This window comes from Heterodontus francisci, chromosome 15 (assembly GCF_036365525.1).
Source record: "Heterodontus francisci isolate sHetFra1 chromosome 15, sHetFra1.hap1, whole genome shotgun sequence".
Classification (NCBI taxonomy): Eukaryota; Metazoa; Chordata; class Chondrichthyes; order Heterodontiformes; family Heterodontidae; genus Heterodontus; species Heterodontus francisci.
In genome coordinates this window covers 95,177,209-95,202,224 of record NC_090385.1, presented here as the reverse complement: position 1 = coordinate 95,202,224, position 25,016 = coordinate 95,177,209, and the positions used below count along the sequence as shown (strand labels likewise).

Here is a 25,016-nt window from a genome sequence, read left to right as displayed (position 1 = left end):
GCCTAATGGTGGCACTCAATATCAATACACCCCGAAGAAAGAGAGTGTTATTCCTACACTATGCTCAACCAAAAGTTGATATCTTCCATACACTTATAGACACCGGACTCGACGATCATTGTGACACAGCGAATAATGCTCTTGCAAGATATTTTCAACCAAGTGCAAATCCTCACTATGAAATTTATCCTTCAGGCAAGCAAAACAAGACAAGTACAAGACCCTCGACCACTACATGACGAGACTGAGAAGTCTGAGCCAGAATTGCAACTTCACAAATGTGAACAAAGCAATCATCTCCCAGACTATTATAGCCTGCCAATCACTCAGATGAAGAAGGAAAGCTCTTAAAGAGGGCGATTCAATAAATTTGCAAAGGTTATTCGATATTGGCAGAATTCTGGAAGCCAGTGAAAGACCAGCCAAAGTCTCAGAAGGGAAAGAGGCAAATAACATGAGACGAGAATCCCCTGAGGCCAGCTCAGGATTGTCGACCGAATCTGTGAATGCCACAAGGGGAAGGTTTCACCAGAGAAACACACCAGACACAAGGGCACAGAGGAAACCCAGAGAAAGATCCGAGGCACATGACAGAAGACCAAGACGGAGGTCACAATCATGTTCGAAGATGCAATCAGTACAGTTGTGCATATCCTTATTTCAAAACTTGTCCTGCGAGCGGAAAGAAGTCTGTGGAAAAATGGGACATTTCGAATGAGTGTGCCGATTGAAGCCTGCAGAAGACATTAATAGAGTTGAATGTCAAAAGGACGATTACATATTCACGGCACAAGAGAAGATTTTTGTTGCTCACAACCACAATCTCTGCAGGAATTAATTCAGGAGCAGCAGTCAACATAATGGATGCCCCAACAATCCATGAGTTACAGTGAAAACAGAAACTGCAATTGAACAAGCCGATATCTAAAATCTTCTCCAGATCAGATACCCCTTTACCGGTCCTAGGGATCATCCAAGTTATTCTCAAATCCTCCTATGGGTCCACATGTCAGACTGAGTTCCACATTGCAGATTCAAGCGAGGGAAATCGGTTAAGTTTCGAAACTGCCAGTGAATTGCAGCTGATCATGATCAACACCATCAGAGGACAAAACTCCCTGATGAAATAAGAAATCCTGAAGAATTATCCACAATTATTTGAAAACATCAGCAAAGTGAAAAAAAAGAAAAATCAAGCTCCACATAGATCAGTCAGTCCAATCCAAACAACAGAAACACAGGAGGATCCCATTCCATTACCAGAAAAGATGTAGAGAAAGAATTGGACAGACTGGAGAAGTTGGACATCGTTGAAAAGACGGAAGGGCCAACACCACTAATCAGCCCAATTGTTGTCGTCCCAAAGCAACAGGACATGTACAAATTTTCATGGACATGAGACAGGTCAATAAAGAGATAAAAGGAGAAAAGCACCCAATGCCAATGCTGGATGAGATAACTGAATACATGAATGAGTCAACAATCTTCAGTACCCTAGACGACTGCTGGATATCACCAATTTGAGTTAGATGAATCCAGTTGATACATATCTACCTTCAGTACCCACATTGGATTAAGGCAATTGTCCAATTACTTAAATCTGTATTCTCTAGTTAACTAACCCTTCTGCCACTGGAAATCATTTCTCTTTATTTACTCTATCAAAAGCCTTTGTGATTTTTAAAAATGTACTCTTATCAAAACCCTTCATTATTTTGAACATCTTCATTAAATCTCCCCTTAACCTTCTCTGCTCGAAGGAGAACAACCCCAGCTTCTCCAGTCTCTCCACATAACTGAACTCCCACATTCCTGCTGCCTTTCTAGTAAATCTCCTCTACACCTTCACAAAGGCCTTGATATCCTTATAAATGCCAGGATCCCACATGGTTTTTTAACAGTCTTCTAAACTCGTTCTGCTGCCTTCAAAGATTTGTGTACATATACCTCGAGGGTCTCTGTTACTGCACCCCCTTCAAAAACTGTACCATTTTGTTCATATTCACTCTCCTCAATCTTCCTACAAAAATGCATTATTTCACACTTGACACTTCCCAGTGTGAAATTGATTCTGCTATGTGTCTGCCCATTTCACAAGTCTGTCTTTACTCGCTCAAAAGTCTGTTAGTCCATCTCACTGTTTACTACATTTCAGTGTTTCCTGTCATCTGTAAATTTTGAAATTATGCTCTGTATACCCAAATCCTGGTCATTAATATATTTCAAAAAGCAAGCGTCTTCTGTCAACGCAGAGCATGTGCAGAGCGATTACTGATGTCATCAGTGCTTCCGAACATTTGCCAGCTTGCCAGTATGAATCTGCCATGTGAGAATTGATGTCGCCATGCAATGATGTCTGATTGTTGCCACACCCCTCAATGGCCACCTCCATCCCTTCCAATAGTACCCCGGTCCCGCCAACTCCCAACTGCTCTATCCCATCGCTCCCTCCCATGCCTGCCTGCTCGCCGCTCTATCCCATCGCTCCCTCCCACGCCTGCCTGCTCACCGCTGTATCCCATCGCTCCCTCCCACGCCTGCCTGCTCGCCACTCTATCCCATCGCTCCCTCCCACGCCTGCCTGCTCACCGCTCTATCCCATCGCTCCCTCCCACGCCTGCCTGCTCGCCACTCTATCCCATCGCTCCCTCCCACGCCTGCCTGCTTGCCGCTCTATCCCATCGCTCCCTCCCACGCCTGCCTGCTCGCCACTCTATCCCATCGCTCCCTCCCACGCCTGCCTGCTTGCCGCTCCTTCCCACCTCCCCACTTCCCCCATCTTGCCACTCGCACCTCACTTGCTTTCCACGCCACACCCCGCTGCCTCTTTGGGCGGTGAGGTGGGGAGCAAGTGGCAGGATGGAGCAGCGAGCAGGCGGGCATGGGAGGGAGCGGCAAAGGGAAGCAGCGACTAATGGAGTTAACGGGAAACTGAATGCGGTGATTTGAGTGGCGATTGTGGGAGGGAGTGATGAAGAGAAATGGAGATTGAGCCGGTGATCGCGAGATGGAGTGGGGTACTGTTGAGGGGGAGGGTAGTGTGGAGGCAGTAATTGCAGGCCATTGAGGGGTGAGGGGGCGTTTGAGTTCAGTTTGTTTCTTTGTGATAAATTGAGCAGCGCCATCTTTATTATTGGCAGGTGCCTGAGGCGTCGCAGACAGTGATGTATCAGTTAATGAGGCTGCATTTGCGCATGTGCCAGTGCTGTACCACCTCATGGTTGCATTGTCAGCAAACGCAGCCATCAAAAAGAGCAGTGATCTGAATAATGGCTCCTGGGGGACTCCACTGTGTGCTTCCCTCCAATCTGTTTTCATTTTCTATTCATGCTACCACTGCTCCTTTAATGGCATGGGTTTCAATTTTGCTAATAGGTCGACTATGTGGTGCTTTATCAAACGCCTTTTGAAAGTTCACGTACGCAACACTGACTGCATTACCTTCAACCCTCTGTGCTACTTAATCAAAAAACTCAAACAAACACAAAGTTAACAAATCTCTGCTGGCTTTTATTATTCACATTTTTCTAAATGACAACTAACGAAGTGACAATTAAAGTGGAAAATGCTGTAGCCAATCTGTGCCCAGCATTGTCCCAGAAACTGCAATGTGATAATGGCCAGATAATTTGTCTATTTAATGATTTTAGTTAAGGGATAAATATTGGCTAGGATCTCATACGTCCATCTCAGAGCACAGAAGGGGCCTCAATTTTAAAGTTTCATCCAAATGACGCCACCTCTGACAATGCAGCACTCCCTCAGTACTGTACTGGAATGTCAGCCTGGATTATGTGCTCAAGTCTCAGGAGCAGGTTGTACCCTCAACCTTCAGACTCTGAGACGAGAGTGTGACTGAGCCGTGGCTGTCAACTAAAAATAGTAGATAAAAATAATTGTGCTGTTGTGTAGTTCTGACCTTCTGCTAGATCCATCTGTTGGTCTTGAAGAAATTACAAAAATTACTAACAGGAAAAGAGCCACTGATCCAGCGAGCTTGTCCCATCTAATTTTGATGTCATGTGGATCACAAGGCAGTCACTGCACACCCGTCCTGAGCCGTATAATCTCCTGGGAGAGGAAACAAATCTGGAAAATTCCCCTCTGTCTAAACAGATCAATCAAAGCTAGTCCAGCAGGCGATTATAGATTAGGATTCCTCCCTCCTGTGTGAGGTGATTTCCACCTCAGCCAGAAACATGTCCAACTCTTTCTTGAAGGAATTCAGTGAATTGATGTTCATCACATGAGTCGGTGGTCCACTGGGTCCACTATTGACTGCAAACAGAGGAACTGCCCGGCATTTAAATTTAACATATCCATATGTCATTTCTAAGCAAATCCCCCTTGTCCTCCCTAATCTAATCATTTGAAATAATTGGTCCACGTACAGACAAACTAAGCCCTTCATTAGTTTCAGTACACAGACCCAGTTTGTTGAGGCTATCTGGGTAACTAAGGTATTTTAAACTAGGAATTCAATCTTGTTGCCCTGCTCCATGCCCTTCCATGTGTGGAGACCGAAATGGGACACAGTATTCGAAATGAAACCTAACTAAGGTCTTGTACAAGGATGCATTGTATTATAGTGAATTGTCCTGTGAATACAGCCAAGAGCTCCACTTGCTTTGAGGCAATGCTGTTGAACTTGTAGGGAGAGATGCACTACAATACCCATATTTCTTCACTGGCTTTAATTCTGTTCTCTATCGGATGCATATATATTCAGCATTTGATCTGCCCATGTGCGTAAGGCAACACTTTTCTAAGTTAACCATCATTTGCTATACGGGCCCATTCATAAGAACATAAGAAATAGGAATAGGAGGAGGCCATTTGTCCCTTCGAGCCTCCTAAGCCATTCAGTAAGATCATGGCTGATCTACTTCAACTCCACTTTCCTGCATTATCTCCATATCCCTTGTTGCCCTTAGTATCCCCAAATCTGTCTATCTCTGTCTTGAATATACAATAAATCTCGGAACACATCTAGCTTTGCTTGTAGTGGTTCTATATCCACTACAGTTCCAACACTCTCACATAATGGGTAGTTCCTGCAAACTTGCAGATCATTCCCCCAACATCTAAATCATTATTGAAAATTGTAAATAGCAATGATCCTAATACTAGTCCCATCAGGACATCACTGATAACATGTCTCCAAGCAGATCCAAAATCATTAAGAACCACTTTCTGACTACAGGCATTCAGCCAATTTTGAATCCATTGAAGCAGATTACTGCTATTTCTAGAAGTAGTTAGACGGGAACTTTGATTGAAGGCTATGACTCTTACTATCGAGACAGTCAATGCCTGGAAGGCTGAGGCAATGGAAGTTAACGTAAACTAAGCATAAAGGTCATGGAAAAGATATAATGTACTGACATGGAGCTGAGGGTATAAAAACAGACCATTCGAACAAGGGTTGGCCATCCTGCTACTGAGTGTAGTAAATGTAAGGTGTGATCTACCACAGTTACTGAGTGTAGTAAATGTAAGGTGAGATCTACCACAGTTACTGAGTGTAGTAAATGTAAGGTGAGATCTACCACAGTTACTGAGTGTCGCAAATGTAAGGTGAGATCTACCACAGTTACTGAGTGTAGCAAATGTAAGGTGTGATCTACCACAGTTACTGAGTGTAGTAGATGTAAGGTGAGATCTACCACAGTTACTGAGTGCAGCAAATGTAAGGTGTGATCTACCACAGTTACTGAGTGTAGTAAATGTAAGGTGAGATCTACCACAGTTACTGAGTGTAGTAAATGTAAGGTGAGATCTACCACAGTTACTGAGTGTAGTAAATGTAAGGTGAGATCTACCACAGTTACTGAGTGTAGTAAATGTAAGGTGTGATCGACCACAGTTACTGAGTGTAGTAAATGTAAGGTGAGATCTACCACAGTTACTGAGTGTAGTAAATGTAAGGTGTGATCTACCACAGTTACTGAGTGTAGCAAATGTAAGGTGAGATCTACCACAGTTACTGAGTGTAGTAAATGTAAGGTGAGATCTACCACAGTTACTGAGTGTAGCAAATGTAAGGTGAGATCTACCACAGTTACTGAGTGTAGTAAATGTAAGGTGTGATCTACCACAGTTACTGAGTGTAGCAAATGTAAGGTGAGATCTACCACAGTTACTGAGTGTAGTAAATGTAAGGTGTGATCTACCACAGTTACTGAGTGTAGTAAATGTAAGGTGAGATCTACCACAGTTACTGAGTGTAGTAAATGTAAGGTGAGATCTACCACAGTTACTGAGTGTAGTAAATGTAAGGTGTGATCTACCACAGTTACTGAGTGTAGCAAATGTAAGGTGAGATCTACCACAGTTACTGAGTGTAGTAAATGTAAGGTGAGATCTACCACAGTTACTGAGTGTAGCAAATGTAAGGTGAGATCTACCACAGTTACTGAGTGTAGTAAATGTAAGGTGAGATCTACCACAGTTACTGAGTGTAGCAAATGTAAGGTGAGATCTACCACAGTTACTGAGTGTAGTAAATGTAAGGTGTGATCTACCACAGTTACTGAGTGTAGTAAATGTAAGGTGAGATCTACCACAGTTACTGAGTGTAGCAAATGTAAGGTGAGATCTACCACAGTTACTGAGTGTAGCAAATGTAAGGTGAGATCTACCACATTTACTGAGTGTAGTAAATGTAAGGTGTGATCTACCACAGTTACTGAGTGTAGTAAATGTAAGGTGAGATCTACCACAGTTACTGAGTGTAGCAAATGTAAGGTGAGATCTACCACATGTACTGAGTGTAGCAAATGTAAGGTGAGATCTACCACAGTTACTGAGTGTAGCAAATGTAAGGTGAGATCTACCACAGTTACTGAGTGTAGTAAATGTAAGGTGAGATCTACCACAGTTACTGAGTGTAGCAAATGTAAGGTGAGATCTACCACAGTTACTGAGTGTAGCAAATGTAAGGTGAGATCTACCACAGTTACCGAGTGTAGTAAATGTAAGGTGAGATCTACCACAGTTACCGAGTGTCGCAAATGTAAGGTGAGATCTACCACAGTTACTGAGTGTAGCAAATGTAAGGTGTGATCTACCACAGTTACTGAGTGTAGCAAATGTAAGGTGAGATCTACCACAGTTACTGAGTGTAGCAAATGTAAGGTGTGATCTACCACAGTTACTGAGTGTAGTAGATGTAAGGTGAGATCTACCACAGTTACTGAGTGTCGCAAATGTAAAGTGAGATCTACCACAGTTACTGAGTGTAGTAAATGTAAGGTGAGATCTACCACAGTTACTGAGTGTCGCAAATATAAGGTGAGATCTACCACATTTACTGAGTGTAGCAAATGTAAGGTGTGATCTACCACAGTTACTGAGTGTAGTAAATGTAAGGTGAGATCTACCACAGTTACTGAGTGTAGTAAATGTAATGTGTGATCTACCACAGTTACTGAGTGTAGTAAATGTAAGGTGTGATCTACCACAGTTACTGAGTGTAGCAAATGTAAGGTGAGATCTACCACAGTTACTGAGTGTAGTAAATGTAAGGTGAGATCTACCACAGTTACTGAGTGTAGTAAATGTAAGGTGAGATCTACCACAGTTACTGAGTGTAGTAAATGTAAGGTGAGATCTACCACAGTTACTGAGTGTAGTAAATGTAAGGTGAGATCTACCACAGTTACTGAGTGTAGCAAATGTAAGGTGTGATCTACCACAGTTACTGAGTGTAGCAAATGTAAGGTGTGATCTACCACAGTTACTGAGTGTAGTAAATGTAAGGTGAGATCTACCACAGTTACTGAGTGTAGTAAATGTAAGGTGAGATCTACCACAGTTACTGAGTGTAGTAAATGTAAGGTGAGATCTACCACAGTTACTGAGTGTAGTAAATGTAAGGTGAGATCTACCACAGTTACTGAGTGTAGTAAATGTAAGGTGAGATCTACCACAGTTACTGAGTGTCGCAAATGTAAGGTGAGATCTACCACAGTTACTGAGTGTAGCAAATGTAAGGTGTGATCTACCACAGTTACTGAGTGTAGTAAATGTAAGGTGAGATCTACCACAGTTACTGAGTGTAGCAAATGTAAGGTGAGATCTACCACAGTTACTGAGTGTAGTAAATGTAAGGTGTGATCTACCACAGTTACTGAAGTGTAGCAAATGTAAGGTGAGATCTACCACAGTTACTGAGTGTAGTAAATGTAAGGTGTGATCTACCACAGTTACTGAGTGTAGCAAATGTAAGGTGAGATCTACCACAGTTACTGAGTGTAGCAAATGTAAGGTGTGATCTACCACAGTTACTGAGTGTAGTAAATGTAAGGTGAGATCTACCACAGTTACTGAGTGTAGCAAATGTAAGGTGAGATCTACCACAGTTACTGAGTGTAGTAAATGTAAGGTGAGATCTACCACAGTTACTGAGTGTAGTAAATGTAAGGTGAGATCTACCACAGTTACTGAGTGTAGTAAATGTAAGGTGAGATCTACCACAGTTACTGAGTGTAGTAAATGTAAGGTGAGATCTACCACAGTTACTGAGTGTAGTAAATGTAAGGTGAGATCTACCACAGTTACTGAGTGTAGCAAATGTAAGGTGAGATCTACCACAGTTACTGAGTGTAGCAAATGTAAGGTGAGATCTACCACAGTTACTGAGTGTAGCAAATGTAAGGTGAGATCTACCACAGTTACTGAGTGTAGTAAATGTAAGGTGAGATCTACCACAGTTACTGAGTGTAGTAAATGTAAGGTGAGATCTACCACAGTTACTGAGTGTAGCAAATGTAAGGTGAGATCTACCACAGTGACTGAGTGTAGCAAATGTAAGGTGAGATCTACCACATTTACTGAGTGTAGCAAATGTAAGGTGAGATCTACCACAGTTACTGAGTGTAGTAAATGTAAGGTGTGATCTACCACAGTTACTGAGTGTAGTAAATGTAAGGTGAGATCTACCACAGTTACTGAGTGTAGCAAATGTAAGGTGAGATCTACCACAGTTACTGAGTGTAGCAAATGTAAGGTGTGATCTACCACAGTTACTGAGTGCAGTAAATGTAAGGTGTGATCTACCACAGTTACTGAGTGTAGCAAATGTAAGGTGAGATCTACCACAGTCGGGAAGGGGTTAGTCTGTTCAGTGTGAGGCAACTCTTGGCAATGTCGATAATTCTGGCAAGTTGCCATAGAAACCCACCACACATACATCTTAAAAAAGGGTCTAATCTCTAACACGTTCAGTCAAATGGAGATCCAACACCTGCGATAATATAATATATACCTATTGCATAGATATTATATAATCGTACTACATTTCTAACCTTTGCCAGTTCTGACGAAGGGTCACTGACGTGAAACGTTAGCTCTGCTTCTCTCTCCACAGATGCTGTCAGACCTGCTAAGTAGTTACAGCACTTTCTGTTTTTATTATTTTCTAACTCTTCAGTTTCCAGCACTTACTGTTTTTATTTCAGATTTCCAGCATCTGCAGTATTTTGCTGTTATTACCCGTGAAAATATGTTGTACTTGACATCCAAAAAATGTTAATGGCCGGTCGGTATCTGAATGAACTGATTATGGCCAAGTTTAATTTTTAAATGAATCATGAATATCAAAACAGTGGGTCAGTGCCATGTCATCAGTTTTAAAGGTAGTCTTGAATCAGTTTGCCTTCTCGAGGAGTCTGTTCTACATGTTCAGTATCTTGGGATAATGAAGGCCTTGTTAATCACCAACCTGGTTCAAGGCTTGTGAATTTTGTTCTCTAATCCTACACTTACTGACCACTTTAATTAACTTCCTTATTAATTAAAAGGCCTACACCATCATATCTCCCCTCAGTTTTCTTTCATTAACTCAGTTACCTCCTCAAAGAATTCCAGTAGATCTGTAAGGAGTGGCTCAGTCTTTCTGAAACCATGTTAACTACTCCTTATGATTCCTGACAGTTGGTTGTTCAGATGTCCTTTAAGAATGTATTTATTTATTTAGAGATACATCACTGAAACAGGCCCTTTGGCCCACCGAGTCTGTGCCGACCATCAACCACCCATTTATACTAATTCTACATTAATCCAATATTCGATTAGCCGATTAACCTATCAACCTGCAAGTCTTTGGCTGTGGGAGGAAACCGGAGCACCCGGCGAAAACCCACGCAGTCACAGGGAGAACTTGCAAACTCCGCACAGGCAGTACCTAGAATTGAACCTGGGTTGCTGGAGCTGTGAGGCTGCGGTGCTAACCACTGCGCCACTGTGTTGCCCATATATCACATGTTTAGTTTAGAGATACAGCACTGAAACAGGCCCTTCGGCCCACCAAGTCTGTGCCGACCATCAACCACCCATTTATACTAATCCTACACTAATCCCATATCCCTACCACATCCCCACCTGTCCCTATATTTCCCGACCACCGACCTATACTAGGGGCAATTTATCATGGCCAATTAACCTATCAACCTGCAAGTCTTTGGCATGTGGGAGGAAACCGGAGCACCCGGAGGAAACCCACGCAGACACAGGGAGAACTTGCAAACTCCACACAGGCATTACCCAGAATCGAACCCGGGTCGCTGGAGCTGTGAGGCTGCGGTGCTAACCACTGTGCCGCCCCACATATCACATGATAAAGCAAAGCATACAGTCTGCTGTCTTTGTGCTGATTGCATTGCCTTCATTGAAGTTATACCATTTGTCTCTTTGCAGGAAAAAACAAAAATTATCGAACCCTTGGATTATGAGAATGTCATTGTGCAACGGAAAGCACAGATTCAAAGTGATCCATTGCGGGATCTCTTGCAATTCCCATTGGACGAGGTCTCGGTAAGAAAACTAATTTATGTAGCTTGTGTGTCAAACCAAATTTTAATGGTGCTTTCGGGTTTTTGTCATGAAGAATAATAATAATGGGCGAGGTGCTGAGTGGAGACGGGGATTTGAACACAGGAACATTAGGAATAGCAGCAGGTCCTTAAGTCTGTTTGCTCTCGATTTGTCCCTCAACCCCCTTTAACGTGCCTTTGCCCCATATTCTTTGATACCCTTACAGAATAGAAATCTATTCATCTTAGTTTTGAAAGCTCCAGTTGTCCCTGAACATTCACAGCTTTTTGGAGGGGAGAATTCCAGATTTTCACTATCCTTTGTATGAAAAAAATGTTTCTGGATTTCCCTCCTGAATGGCCTGTCACTAATCTTAAGATGATGTCCCTTTGTTCTTGATCCTCCTACCAGAGGAAATAGTTTCTCTCTATCTGCTCTATCAAATCCTCTTAACATTGTAAACACCTCTATTAAATCATCCCTCAATCTTCGATAGTCAAGGTGAATACAAGCCAAGTTGATGCTCAATGAACCCTATCCTGACATGAGAACCCTTCAGGAGACAAAGGAAGAAACATTAAAGGTTTAATGTAATTTCTAGAAAACATCCCAAAGTACTTCAGAGAGGTGATAACTGATAGGAGAGGAGAATAAAGGCATGGCTTTGATAAGGAGGTGAAGAGGGTTAGAAAGGGCATTGCGGAGAGTGGGGTGAACCCAGCTGAATGGGGCCTACCAGCAAAACCGAATCTGAGAGCAGGGAACGAAGCCTGAATGGATGGCATGGGCTGATATGTCGATTTGGAGGTGCTTGCAGAGATAGCAAAAGGTGAAGTCATGGAGTTTTTTTTTTAAAGAAAATGCATAAGTATTTGAAAAAGGTCAATTTAAAAGAGCATGCAAACGGACCAAGAGGTATAGCAATTCCAGAGAGCCTGCACAGGCACGTTGGGCTGAATGGCCACCTTCAAAACCGCAATGTCCTCCAAAGTGTTTTGTGGGTGATGGGCAATATCATTCCAAAGTTACTGTAAGAACATAACGAATTGGAGCAGGAGTGGGCCATTCGGCCCCTCGAGCCTGCTCTGCCATTCAGTAAGATCATGGCTGATCTGGTCATGGCCTCAACTCCAGTTTCCTGCCAGCCCCCATGACCTTGTCACCCTTGGAGATCAAAAATCTGTCTCACTCAGCCTCGAATATATTCAATGACCCAGCCTCCAGTGCTCCCTGGGCTAGAGAATTCCAAAGACGAATGATCCTCTGAGAGAAGAAATTCCTCCTCATCTCCATCTTAAAAGGGAGACCCCATATTTTAGAACTATACCCCCTGGTACCTTGCTCTATGGCAGCGAGGCCTGGACAACGTATGTCAGCCAAGAGCGACGTCTCAATTCATTCCATCTTTGCCGCCTCCAGAGAATACTTGGCATCAGGTGGCAGGACCGTATCTCCAACACAGAAGTCCTCGAGGCGGCCAACATCCCCAGCTTATACACAGTACTGAGTCAGCGGCGTTTGAGATGGCTTGGCCATGTGAGCCGCATGGAAGATGGCAGGATCCCCAAAGATACATTGTACAGCGTGCTCGCCACTGGTATCAGACCCACCCATGGCCGTCCATGTCTCCGCTTTAAAGACGTCTGCAAACGCGACATGAAGTCCTGTGACATTGATCACAAGTCGTGGGAGTCAGTTGCCAGTGATCGCCAGAACTGGCGGGCAGCCATAAAGGCGGGGCTAAAGTATGGCGAGTCGAAGACACTTAGCAGTTGGCAGGAAAAAAGACAGAAGCGCAAGGGGAGAGCCAACTGTGTAACAGCCCCGACAAACAAATTTTTCTGCAGCACCTGTGGAAGAGCCTGTCACTTTAGAATTGGCCTTTATAGCCACTCCAAGCACTGCTCCACACACCACTGACCACCTCCAGGCGTTTACCCATTGTCTCTCAAGATAAGGAGGCCAAAAGATACCCCCTGGTTCTAGATTCCCCACGAGGGGAAACACCCTCTCAGCATCTACCCTGTCAAGCCTCCTCAGAATCTTTTATGTTTCAATAAGATCATCTCTCTTCCAATAAGTATAGGCCGAAGACAAACCCCTTCATCCCAGGAATCAATCTAGTGAACCTTCTCTGAACTGCCTCCAAAGCAAGTATATCCTTCCTTGAATAAGGAGACCAAAACTGTGCATAGTACTCTAGGTGCGGTCTCACCAACACCCTGTACAGTTGCAGCAAGTCTTCCCTACTTTTATACTCCATCCCCCTTGCAATAAAGGCCCAACATCCAGCTTTCCTTCTTAATTACCTGCTGTACCTGCATGATAACTTTTTCTGATTCATGTACAAGGATATGCAGATTCCCCTATACTGCAGCATTCATACTCTCTCAAAATTTAAATCATATTTTGCTTCTCTATTCGTCTTACCAAAGTGGATAACCTCGCACTTTCCCACATTATACTCCATCTGCCAAATTTTTTCCCACTCACTTAACCTATCTATATCTCTTTGCAGACTCTCATTGTCCTCCTCACAACTTGCTTTCCTGCCTATCTTTGCACCGTCAGCAAAGTTGGCTACAATACACTCTGTCCTTTCATCCAAGTCATTAAAATAGATTGTAAATAGTTGAGGCCCCAGCACTGATCCTTGTGGCACTCCACTAGTTACAGTTTGCTAAGCTGAAAATGACCCATTTATCCTGACTCTCTGGGCTGAATTTTATACATCCTCTGACATTGGGACTCATGGCGGGGGGTGGTGGTGGGGTCCAGAAAGTGCCTCCAGAGAGGCCCGCCATGGACCTTGACGCCTGGCAGGCCCACCTCCATATTCCGGCTGCAGCAAAGCCTCGTGGCGGACCCTGCCGCTCAGTGATGGGAGCCGAATTTAAATGCTAATTAATAGTCATTTAAGTCGAACAGAACTTGAGTATTACTGAAATGTGGAAGCTTTTTGTCTTGCACTCATCAGGACAATCTGAAAGAATAATCAATGTAAGAGAAAACAATTGGTTATTGGTTAAACATTGGCTATTCTTGTGGATTGTCCTGATGAGTACAAGACGAAAAGCTTCGACAACATGTCTGTATTTTCAGCAATACGCATGTTAATTAATGTAAATAAATGAATTGATTATGGTCGTGCTCCCGCCATCTGTCCCGGAGCGATATTAATGCCGATGGCCAACACTGCCGCGCCTTCGGATCCCCGTATGGTGAGGAGCGGTGAGGAGCGGCTTCATTGGTGTTGGGGATGGTGGGAATGGGTAAAGTTTAGGATTTATGAACGTTGGCGGGGAGCAGCTCAGGTGCAAAAGGTAAGTATTTTGTGGGGGGAGAAGACAAGGAATTAAATCTATGGTTGTTGGTGGGGGGAGAGGAGCAAGATCAATTTAATTTTTTAAAAATCCGTTCTCCTTTAAATATCTGAATGTAACGATAGCTCGAATGCCTTTAGAAATGGCGTCAGCGCCTGCGCAAAGGCAGCTGACGCCATTGCCGGGGACAGACCGCCTGCCCCCTCCACGTCATCAGTCTGCCCCGGCCATTTAAGTGAGCCACCATGTTTAATAATGCGGCAGCTCCGCAACACAGTCTGCACGGGCGGACCACCATTCTTTATGTCTGCTGCCAATCCTCTATCCATGCTGATATATTGCCCCCAACACCATGATCTCTCATCTTGTGTAGTAACCTTTTATGCAGCACCTTATCGAATGCCTTTTGGAAATCCAAATAGACTAGATCTACTGTTTCCCCTTTATCCACCCTGCTTGTTATAGCCGAAAAGAACTCTAATAGATTTGTCAAGCAGAATTTCCCTTTCATACAATCAAGCAGAGTCAACATGGTTTTATTACTATTTTCTAAATGTCATGCTACTACTTCCTTAATGATGATTCTAGCACTTTCCAAAGACCGATGTTAGACTAACCGACCTATAGTTTACTGCTTTCTGTCACCCTCCTTTCTTGAATAGATGTGTTACATTTGTGGTTTTCCAATCTGCTGGGACCTTTCCAGAATCTAGGGAATTTTGGAAGATTACAACCAATGCATCCACTATCTGTGCAACCACTTCTTTTAAGACTCTAGGATGCAAACCATCAGGTCCAGGGGACTTGTCAGCCTTTCGTCCCATTAGTTTTCCTGCTACATTTTCTCTAGTGATAGTGATTGTTTCAACTTCCTCCCTCCTTTTGCCCCATGATTTTTTACTATTATTGGGACGCTTTTAGTGTCTTCTACCATGAAGGCAGATACAAAATATTTGTTCAAAGTCTCTGCCATTTTCTTGTTTCCCATTATTAATTCCTTATCTCATCCTCTAAGGGACCAACATTTACTTTAGCTGCTTGCTTGCTTTTTTATATATTTGTACAAGCTCTTATTGTCTGTTTTAATATTTCTTGCTAGTTTACTCTCATATTCTAATTTCTCCTTTTTTTGGTTATCTTTTCCTAGTTTCTCGAATCATAGAAAGTTTAAGGCACAGAAAGAGGCCACCTAGGCCATTGTGTCTGTGCTGGCTGAAAAACTATCCACCTATTCTAATCCCACCTTCTAGCATTTGCTTCATAGCACTGCAGATTACGGAACTTGAGGTGCATATCCAGACTCCTTTCAGACAGTGAATTCCAGACCCCAACCACCCTCTGGGTGAAAATGTTTTTCCTCATCTCCCCTCTAATCTTTCTACCAGTCACTTTAAATCTATGCCCCCTCATCACTGACCTCAGCTAAGGTGAATAGATCCTTCACCTCCAGTCTATTCAGGCCCCTCAACATTTTGTACATTTCAATCAGATCTCCCCTCAGCCTTCTCTATTCCAAAGAGAACAATCCCAGCCTATCAAATTTTTCCTCATAGCTGCATTTTTCCAGTCCTGGCAACATCCTCATAAGTCTCCTCTGTACCCTCTCTGTGAGCTTTCACTCCAAGGTCCCTCACTTCCTCTGCACTTCTCAGTATTTTCCCATTTATCGTGTATTCCTTTACCTTGTTTGACCTCCCCAAATGCATCACCTCACACTTCTCCAGGTTGAATTCCATTTGCTGCCCATCTGGCCAGACTATTAATATCTTCCTGCAGCCTGTAGCTATCCTCCTCACTAACTACCACACGGCCAATCTTTGTGTCGTCTGCAAACTTCTTGATCATGCCCCCGACATTTACATCCAAATCGTTAATATATACATATATAGACTTCTCCCAATCTTCTATCCTAGAGTATAACTACTGTTATGGGGCCTATATATTATTCCCACCAGTGGCTTCCTTCCCTTTGCTGTTTCTTACCTCCACCCAAACTGATTCTACATCTTGAGCTTCCAAGCCAAGATCATTTCTCACTACTGTACTGATCTCATCCTTTATTAACAGCTACCCCACCTCCCTTTCCTTTCTTCCTATCCTTTCCAAATGCTGAATACCCTTGAATATTTAATTCCCAGCCTTGGTCACCTTGCAAGCAAATCTCTATAATGGGTATCATACCATACTCATTTATTTCTATGTGTGCCAATTCAACTATCTTGTCACGAGTGCTGTGTGCATTCAGATAAAGAACCTTCAGTTCTGTCTTTTTACCATTTTTCCCTACTCTGACCTTATTTGCTGGTGCACTCTTGGACTGAATTTTATTAGCATGCTGCACATCGTGGTGGTGCTTTCAACTCGGTGGCCTTCAGACAAAGAAACGCTGCCGTTGAGCCCCCGTGATATTACTCAGCAATGGCGTCCGAAATAACAAACCAAATGTCAGGAACACTTTCAAACCCCTTTCTAACCACTCCCCCCCCCCCCCCCCACCAACTGAGGTATCAATTAATAAAATAACCCAGTCCCCCGATCAACCAATTTTTAAAATTACGAACTTTAACGCCCCCACCTTCAGAACATTGGACACTCAATCCTTCCCCAACGTTCCCAGAGCCAATAAAAAAGATTTTCTGTGCTCACCCCACCCACTTCCCCACCCCATCCTGATAATTTCACTCCTCTCCCCTCCCCACCTTACGGAGTTCTGAAGGCGCGCAAATTGCAGCCAGCGGCCGTAATATCAGTGTGGGATGGCTGCCGTGACAATATGTAAATTAATTTGCATTGATTTTACTGTTTAAATGAAGGCCTCGCTGCCAAGCGGCGGAGGGGCTGCAACAAGGCCTCGCCACCGCTGGTAAAATGCGGCGGGGCCTTCTCGGCGTTGGAGGCTGTGGCAGGCCACTCCCACAAGTATTTTACGGTGCCCCCCCCCCCCCCCCCCCCAACCATCACAATCCCCGACGCCGAGCGGCTGGTAAAATTCAGCCCCTTATGTTTGTATGCTCTGTCCCTTCTTGATACATTTCTGGTTATTGTTACCTGTATCACAACCATGCATATTGTCTTGTCTTTTCTCTTAAACTTTCTAAATTTCCCGTACCTGAAATGTCCCCTCCTCCACTATTTAGTTTAAAGCTGTCTTTACAGCTTGAGTTATTCGATGCGTCAGGACACGGGTCCCAGCACAGTTAAAGAGAAGCCCTTCCCAACGGAATATCTCCCTGTTTTCCCAGTACTGGTGCCAATGCCCGATGAATCAAAACCCATTTCTCTCACACCAGTCTTTGAGCCATGTATTCAACTCTGTGATCTATTTGCCCTATGCCAATTTGCTCATGGCTCAGGTAGTAATCCAGAGATTATTACTTTTATGGTTCTGCTTTTTAATTTAGCTCCGAGGTGCTCATAATCTCTTAGGCAAACCTCTTTCTTAGTCCTACCTATGTTATTGGTACCTACCTGGACCACAACAACTGGATCCTTCCCCTCCCACTCCAAATTCCTTGCCGACCTCCAGGAGATATCCATAACCCTGGCACCAGGCAGGCAACACAGTCTTCAGGACTCACAATGTCATCTGCAGACAACAGTATCTATCCCCCTGACTCTACTGTCCACTACCACTAGTACATTCCTTTTTACTTCCCCAACTTGAATGGCTCCCTGTCCTGTAGTGCTGTGGTCAGTTTGCTCATCTTCCCTGTAGTCCTTGCTCTCATCCACACAGGCTGCAAGAACCTCGTACCTGCTGGACAAGTGCAAGGGCTGAGGCTCCTCCAGTCCTCCTCCTGGTTCCCTGGACCTGCCTCACTCATAGTCACACCCTCCTGTCCCCGACCATGGACCAAATCGGAAGTACTTAACCGAAGGAGGGGTGTGACTGCCTCCTGGAACAAAGTGTCCAGGGAACTTTTGCCACCCGCCCCCCACTGATGTATCGCAGTGTCCGAAGCTCGAAGTCCAGCTCATCAACTCTGAGCTAAAGTTCCTCAAGCTGCAGACACTTACTGCAGATGTGGATGCTGTCTGCCAGCTCCCACATGCTACAGCTGCAATACATCACCTGCCCCGCCATCTCTATTGCATTTTATTTAATGAATTAGGGTTTCAAGTTTTTAAATGTCACTGAACGATTACTTGTAGCTATGTGTAGGAGTTTAACTAATTAAGCTATAAATTTAATACAGTCATAGTTTAAACTACTGCTCTAATATAATGGGAAAAAACCCATCAAACTGACCAACCAATCACCTACCCGCACTAGTTTCCGAGTTAAGTACTCTGTTGACATGTACCCCATCAATGTTGACTCTGTGATACTTTTATGGTGTGATGAATATGGTAAATGATCCTCAAGTTTCACTGCGATCCAGTTATGCAGCTAATCTATATTTCTACTATCCAGATGTATATGTATATTTCTCTCACAATCGTTTCTGAATATAATTTTCTGTTCCTGAATAGATCTCTACAATTCCACGCCAGAGAAGAACCATCCAGTCCACACTGCCTTCAGATGCTGAAAGACTGGCACATAGCCTGCTGGTTAAAGAGGTACAAACATGGAAGTGTGATCCAATGAATGCATGTTGATTAATACTTACTCTGAAATTCCTTCCACTCTCTCTCTCTCTCTCTCTTTATTTCCTCCTTTAAGATACTCCTTCAAACCAACAGCTTTACCCAAGCCTTTGGTCACCTGCCCTAATTTGTCGTTCATTACCTTGTTATCAGTTTTTCTCTGATTATCCCATATGAAATGCCAAGGGATCCTTTACTATGTTCAGGGCACTACGTAAATGCTAGTTGTTGCTGTTGATGTGTTTGATGAACGCTTGTTTCAAATTGGAACTGGAGATTAGCCTGGTTAAGCTCTACTAGCTCTCTTCACAGTGACAGATTGGAATGAGCTTGATTCAGAACCTCAAACATGGAAAAATGTGACTACTTGATGCAATTTGTGGAGCACAGAAGAAATAGGGGCAGGAGTAGACCACATGGCCCATCAAGCCTGCTCCGCCAGTCAATACGGTCATGGCTGATCTTAGGATTTAACTCCACTTTCCCGCCCACTCACCATAGCCCTTGATTCCCTGAGAGACTAAAACTCTGACAAATCAGAAACCTTAAAAGTGGTGTGAAGAATGTTCGAACAATTTTTTAAAAGTTGGATGCAGAAAAATATTTCCCGTCAGATTTTTAACTGAATCCTCCTCTTCCAAACCCAAAAGATGGAAGACTTTTAATTCATTCAAGGGATGTGAGCATCACTGGCAAGGCCAGCATTTATTGCCCGTTCCTAATTACCCTCGAGAAGGTGAGCTGCCTGCCTGAATGCTGCAGTCTATGTGGTGATGGCACTGTCACAGTACTGTTAGGAAGGGAGTTCCAGGATGTTGATTAGTGGACAATGACATATTTCCAAGTCAGGATGGTGCATGACATGGAGGGGAACTTGCAGGTGGTGGTGTTCTCATGCAGCTGCTCTGTCCTAGGTGGTGGAGGTTGCTGGTTTAGGAAGTACTGTCAAAGAAGCCTTGGTGAGTTGCTGCAGTGCATCTTTAAAATGATACACACTGTAGCTTTGGTGCACTGGTGGTGGAGTGAACATTTAAGGTGTGGGATGGGATATAGAGTTGCACCTTCCATTTAGAACTAATGACTGTGAGCAGAAAGCCTAATAAGAAAGTAAGTTATTGGCTGGCAAAGGATAGCTTAATAAATACAGAGGAAATTCGCAAGCAGCATACAAGATATCCACGCTGTTACACAGGAAGCTTTGGCCTGGATATCTGCCTTAGTTATTGATATTTGATTTGTTTGTTTTTAACTACCATACCAAAGAGGAAGAAGACCCTCTGCCAGTGGAAACAGTTTCTCCTTATTTACTCTATCAAAACCCATCACGATTTGAGCACCTCTATTAAACTCCCCTTAACCTTCTCTGCTCTTAAGGTGAAGAGCACTAGCTTCTCCAGTTTCTCAATGTAAATGAAGTCCCTCTCATCCCTGGTACCATTCTAGGAAATCTCTTCTGTACCATTTCCAAGGCCTTGACAACCTTCCTAAAGTGTGGTGCCCAGAACTGAATGCAATACTCCAGCTGAGGTGTAACTGGTGTTCTATAAATGTTTAGCATAACTTCCTCAGTTCTATGCTCGATTTCTCTATTGATTAAAAAAAAACAAGCATCACTTTAAACTTCTCTGTGATAAATTTCAACTGCCATGTGTCTGTCCATTTTACCAAACTGTTTACATCATCCTGAACTTTGTTACAATCGTCCTCATTGTTTACTACACTTTTGAGATTGGTATCATCTGCAGACTTTGAAAATATACCCAAGTTCAGGCGATTTATATATATGTGTGTGTGTGTGTATAAATATATCTGTATAAAATATAGGATCTGCAGCACAGAAACAAACCATTCGGCCCAACCAGTTCATGCTGGCTCTTATGCTCCACTAGCGCCTCCTCCTATCTTACCTCGTCTAACTCTATCAGCATAACCCTCTATCCCCTTCACCCTCATATCTCATCTAGCCTCCCTTTAATGCATCAATACTATTCTGTTCGACCACTTCCTGTGGTAACGAGTTGCACATTTTCACCACTCTCTGGGTAAAGAAGTTTCTTGTGAATTCACTATTGAATTTCTTGGTGACTATCTTTTATTGGTGGCCTCTAGTTATGCTCTTCCCCACAAGTGGAAACATTTCTTAGTCTACTCTGTCAAAACCTTTCATCATTTTAAAGACTTCTATTAGGCCACCCCTCAGCCTTCTCTTTCCAAGCGGAAAGAGACCCAGCCCTTTCATCCTCTCCTGCATTTCTTCCTTGTGAAATATTCTTGCACCCTCTCCAGTGCCTCAATTTTTTTATATAAATGACAACCAGATTTGTACTCCATACTCCAAGTGTGGTCTAACTAAAGTTCAATCCAAGTTTAGCATAACTTTTCAATTCTATCCCTCGAGAACTGAACCCTCCTGATTGGTTTGCTTTTTTATGACCTCGTTGACCTGTATCGCACCTTTTAGTGATTTGTGTAATATGTAACCACCTTATTTTTCCAAAATGTAATACCTCACATTTATCGATGTTGAAATTCATTTGCCAATGATATGCCCATTCTGCAAGTTTATTAATATCTTGCAATTTGTTACTATCCTCCTCAGTATTGACTATTCCCCCAAGTTGGTGCGATCTGCAAATTTAGAGATTGTGTTTCTGATTCCAAAGTCTAAAATGTTAATATAAATTGTGAACAACAGTGTCCCAGTACTGATCCTTGTGGGATCTCACTTTCCCCCTCTGCCACTCTGAACAACTACCCTTTACCCCTATTCTGCTGTCTGTCTTGAAACCAGCTAACTATCTTATTAATTACTCTTGTTATGGACAGGTGGTAAGGGGTGGGGGTCGTTCCCACATTTCACCACCACCCCCCTCAATTGACTGCAGTTGTGTTTTGTTTAAAATTATGAGTTAGCCCCTGAGTGTTTTACTTGCCAAATAGACGGACAATGACAGGTTTTCTTATAAGTTTGAAACAGAAAAATAACTATTTATTGAACAATAATCATCACCCTCAATGTTCGCAACACTAATCACACGCATTCACTCTCACATACACTGTCAAGAGAAGATGGTTAGAAGGTAAAAGGTAAGTGTTTGAGGTGTGGTAGGTGTTCGTGGTTTACAGTAAACCTGTTGAATCTTCTAAGGAGGACAGTCTGTTTTAAAGATGCAGGCCTGAGCTGTTTGTAGTGTTTATTTGCTGAGGTATTGTTGATATCTGCTGGTTAAGATTTCAGACTGGAGGTGGTGGGTCACTTTCAGTTCTCTGTTGCACCAAGTTGAATTGTAGAATTAGCAGCAGGGCTCCTTCCTTTCCTGGCTGGACTGCTTTTCTGTGATGTTCTGGTGATCTCTCCTCTCTGCACAGAGCTAGCTTTTAAGGTAAAAACCTCTCATTAGCTTCTGTGGCCCTCTCCCCTGTTGTGACAACACAATGGAACAGGATGCGGCATCCATGGCCATCCATCAATGTATGGCTGAGTATAAATCCAGTTATGATGTTGCTACTTCATATCCTCTTTGTTTCAGAAGAGTCTATTCAATTCAGGAATGTTCCTTGATGGTTTCAGGAATGGTTGTAATTGACACTTCTTAGCCTGGAACGTATCCTTTTGTCCTTAACAGACAATGAGGTAATGTTCGACTATACAGGCCAGGTCGTCTATCTTTCAGTGGCCATCTTTTGCAGCATTGTCCACCTTTTTTTTTTAAAAGATAAAGTCAATTTTAAAGATTCCACCTTGAATAAAGTTTCTATCTAAAAGTAGGAATATTTGTCTCTACTGGGCATGGCAGTCTATTGGGGTGGTACCTTATCAAAGGCTTTTTGAGAATTTGTATGAATTACATCTGCATATGACAGAGCAGTGGTCCTAATATTACCCTGGGGATAGCACGGTATACCTCCCTTCAGTCTGGAAAACAACCGTTCGCCACCTTTAACAAATCTGTGCAGGCTTTCATTTTTGCCCGTACTTTTCCTAATGTCAATTCATTTTTTTCTTGCTATCAAAATATCAGGGGTTGTTTCAGTATCGTGCGCACAGTGAGATCTTTGATTCAAAATGTGTGCAATTTGTACGGCTTATGGCTGTGCTTGTTTCAACAGGTCAAAATGATGGGCGGATCTGGGTGATTCGCACCACAGGTGTTGGGAGGACTGAATAGCTTGCATTGTTGCCAGCATTAAACTGATAGAAGGTAGTAGTGATGTTATCAATCAATGACACAGAAGACTTAATAAATCATGTCGAGGTGAGTTAGATTTGACAGAGATGTCAGTCTCTCTGTGTTGTGCATAGGCACTCTCTGTCTCATCCTGTGTCACCCTCTGGATCTGCCACTCTTTCTCTCTGTTGCCACTTTCACTGTGTCGCCCACATATTTATAACACTTTCTCCACTGCAGTGAACAACGCTTGCTGGATAACTGATATTGTGAGACCTTCTCAGATGGTATCCGGAAACAGTTGTGAGAGAAGCTACAGAATTAGAATGACTGCTTTCAGAAAAGGAGAAGTGAAAGTGGCCAGATACCTCATAAATAATGAGGTACTGTGTAGCCAAAGACGAAAGAAAGACCTTCCATTTGGACAGTGATTTCACATTCTGACCTTAGTAAGCAAATGAGACACCTGATTTAAACACAGCAAGATCCCATAAATGGCAAATAAGATCAATGAGCAACTAATCTCTATTGGTATATAATAAAAGCAAAATACTGCAGATGCTGGAAATCTGAAATAAAAACAAGAAATGCTGGAAATACTCAGCAGGTCTGGCAGCATCTGTGGAGAAAGAAGCACAGTTAATGTAATGAGCAACTAATCTCTTTTGGTGTTGCCTGTTGAGGAATTATTGGTGGCTAGGGTCTTTTTTGAGAGGGCAGAGGGGTCTCGGTTTAACATCTCATCCAAAAGACGTCCAACAGTGCAGCACTTTTTGGTACTGCCAGCCTGGATTATGGGCTCAAGTCTCTGGAGTGGGTCTTGAACCCTCAACCTTCTGATTCAGGCGAGAGTGCTACCCAATGAGCTGAGCTGACACATCATGCATTACACATTTTATTGGTAATATTTAGATTTTGCTTTGGGGAAGCAGAATTCCAAGTTCTTGTAACTTAAGAAAATCTGTTAAATCATAACTGATGAAAATAGAAATATTTCTTCCAGCATTCCTTCCCATGACCGTTTTATTGAAAGTAACTTAGAGGCAACATTTTCGGTATAATACAAGCTTTGTATAAAGCATATCACAATCCTCCCAGTATATAGATCTGCACTATCATTCTGTATTTAGTGTAATGTGCCTTTCTCTATGTAGTCATGCAGAATATTGACTTCCTGAGGAGACATTATCAGGCCATTTCCTGTTGTCTGAGTATGATGAGGGGCAGTATGGTCATCACTGTTAAAGTATTTTTAAGGGTCTTTTTGTTATTTGGTTATCTATTCAGATTCTACAGTTTAACTAATAAACAACTTGCTCCATTACTGGATACTAAGAAAGAACGAATTTTCTTTTCATACAGTGCATTTCACAACCTCAGGATGACCCAAAGTTTTACATCTAATGAATTACTGTTGTAATGTAGGAAATAATTTGGGCACAGCAAGCTTCCACAAGCAGCAAAGCACAGAGAATGTGTTCCTTGTGTTGGTTGTGGGATAAATGCTGGTCAGGACACCAGGAAGAACTTGTGTAGTCATGCTTGAAAAGTGCATTGAAATTTTTCACATCCACCAGAGAGGGCAGACGGAGCCTCAGTTTAACATCTCATCTGAAAGATCTGACAGTACTGCACTGGAGTGTCAGCTTAGATTCGTAACTGGAGTGGGACTTGAACCCACAACCTTCTGACTCAGAGGCAGTTGTGCTAAGACTGACTATTGACATAAGTAGCTGTAATAGTGAATCAATCTTTTAAGTGACTGTCAGAGAGATGAAAGCCTGTCTCAACTAAAGCCTGCAAAGATCAGATGCTATTTCAAGTGTGATTGCTTGGGTGAGGCTGATTTTGATGAAGTGATGATTGTAGGTTCAAACTATAGTCAGCAGAACCTAAAACTCCTTGGTACAGAAAGAAGGAAGTAAATATTCGAGCCACTTCTTGGGCATGTTTTTGAGGATCTTCTGCCTTTAGTGCACAGCATGCAGTTAAATCATCCTCTACAATCCATTGCAGAGATGAAATTTTTATGTTTAACGTTCACAGGGCAAAAGGGAATTTGATACGTATCTGAAAATAAAATAAATTGCAGGGCTGTGGGGAAAGAATAGGACTAATT

At 42.8% G+C, this 25,016-nt stretch overlaps 1 protein-coding gene across 1 annotated transcript in view; it reads left to right on the top strand.

Annotated features, from left to right (window-relative positions):
- LOC137377449 (dedicator of cytokinesis protein 11-like) overlaps window positions 1-25,016 on the top strand; it is a 322,059-nt gene that overhangs the window by 47,420 nt on the left and 249,623 nt on the right. Inside the window, exons 2-3 of the mRNA XM_068047028.1 lie at window positions 10,699-10,815; window positions 18,612-18,701. Of these exons, the coding sequence (XP_067903129.1) occupies window positions 10,699-10,815; window positions 18,612-18,701 (207 nt within the window). The remainder of the gene's footprint in view (window positions 1-10,698; window positions 10,816-18,611; window positions 18,702-25,016) is intronic.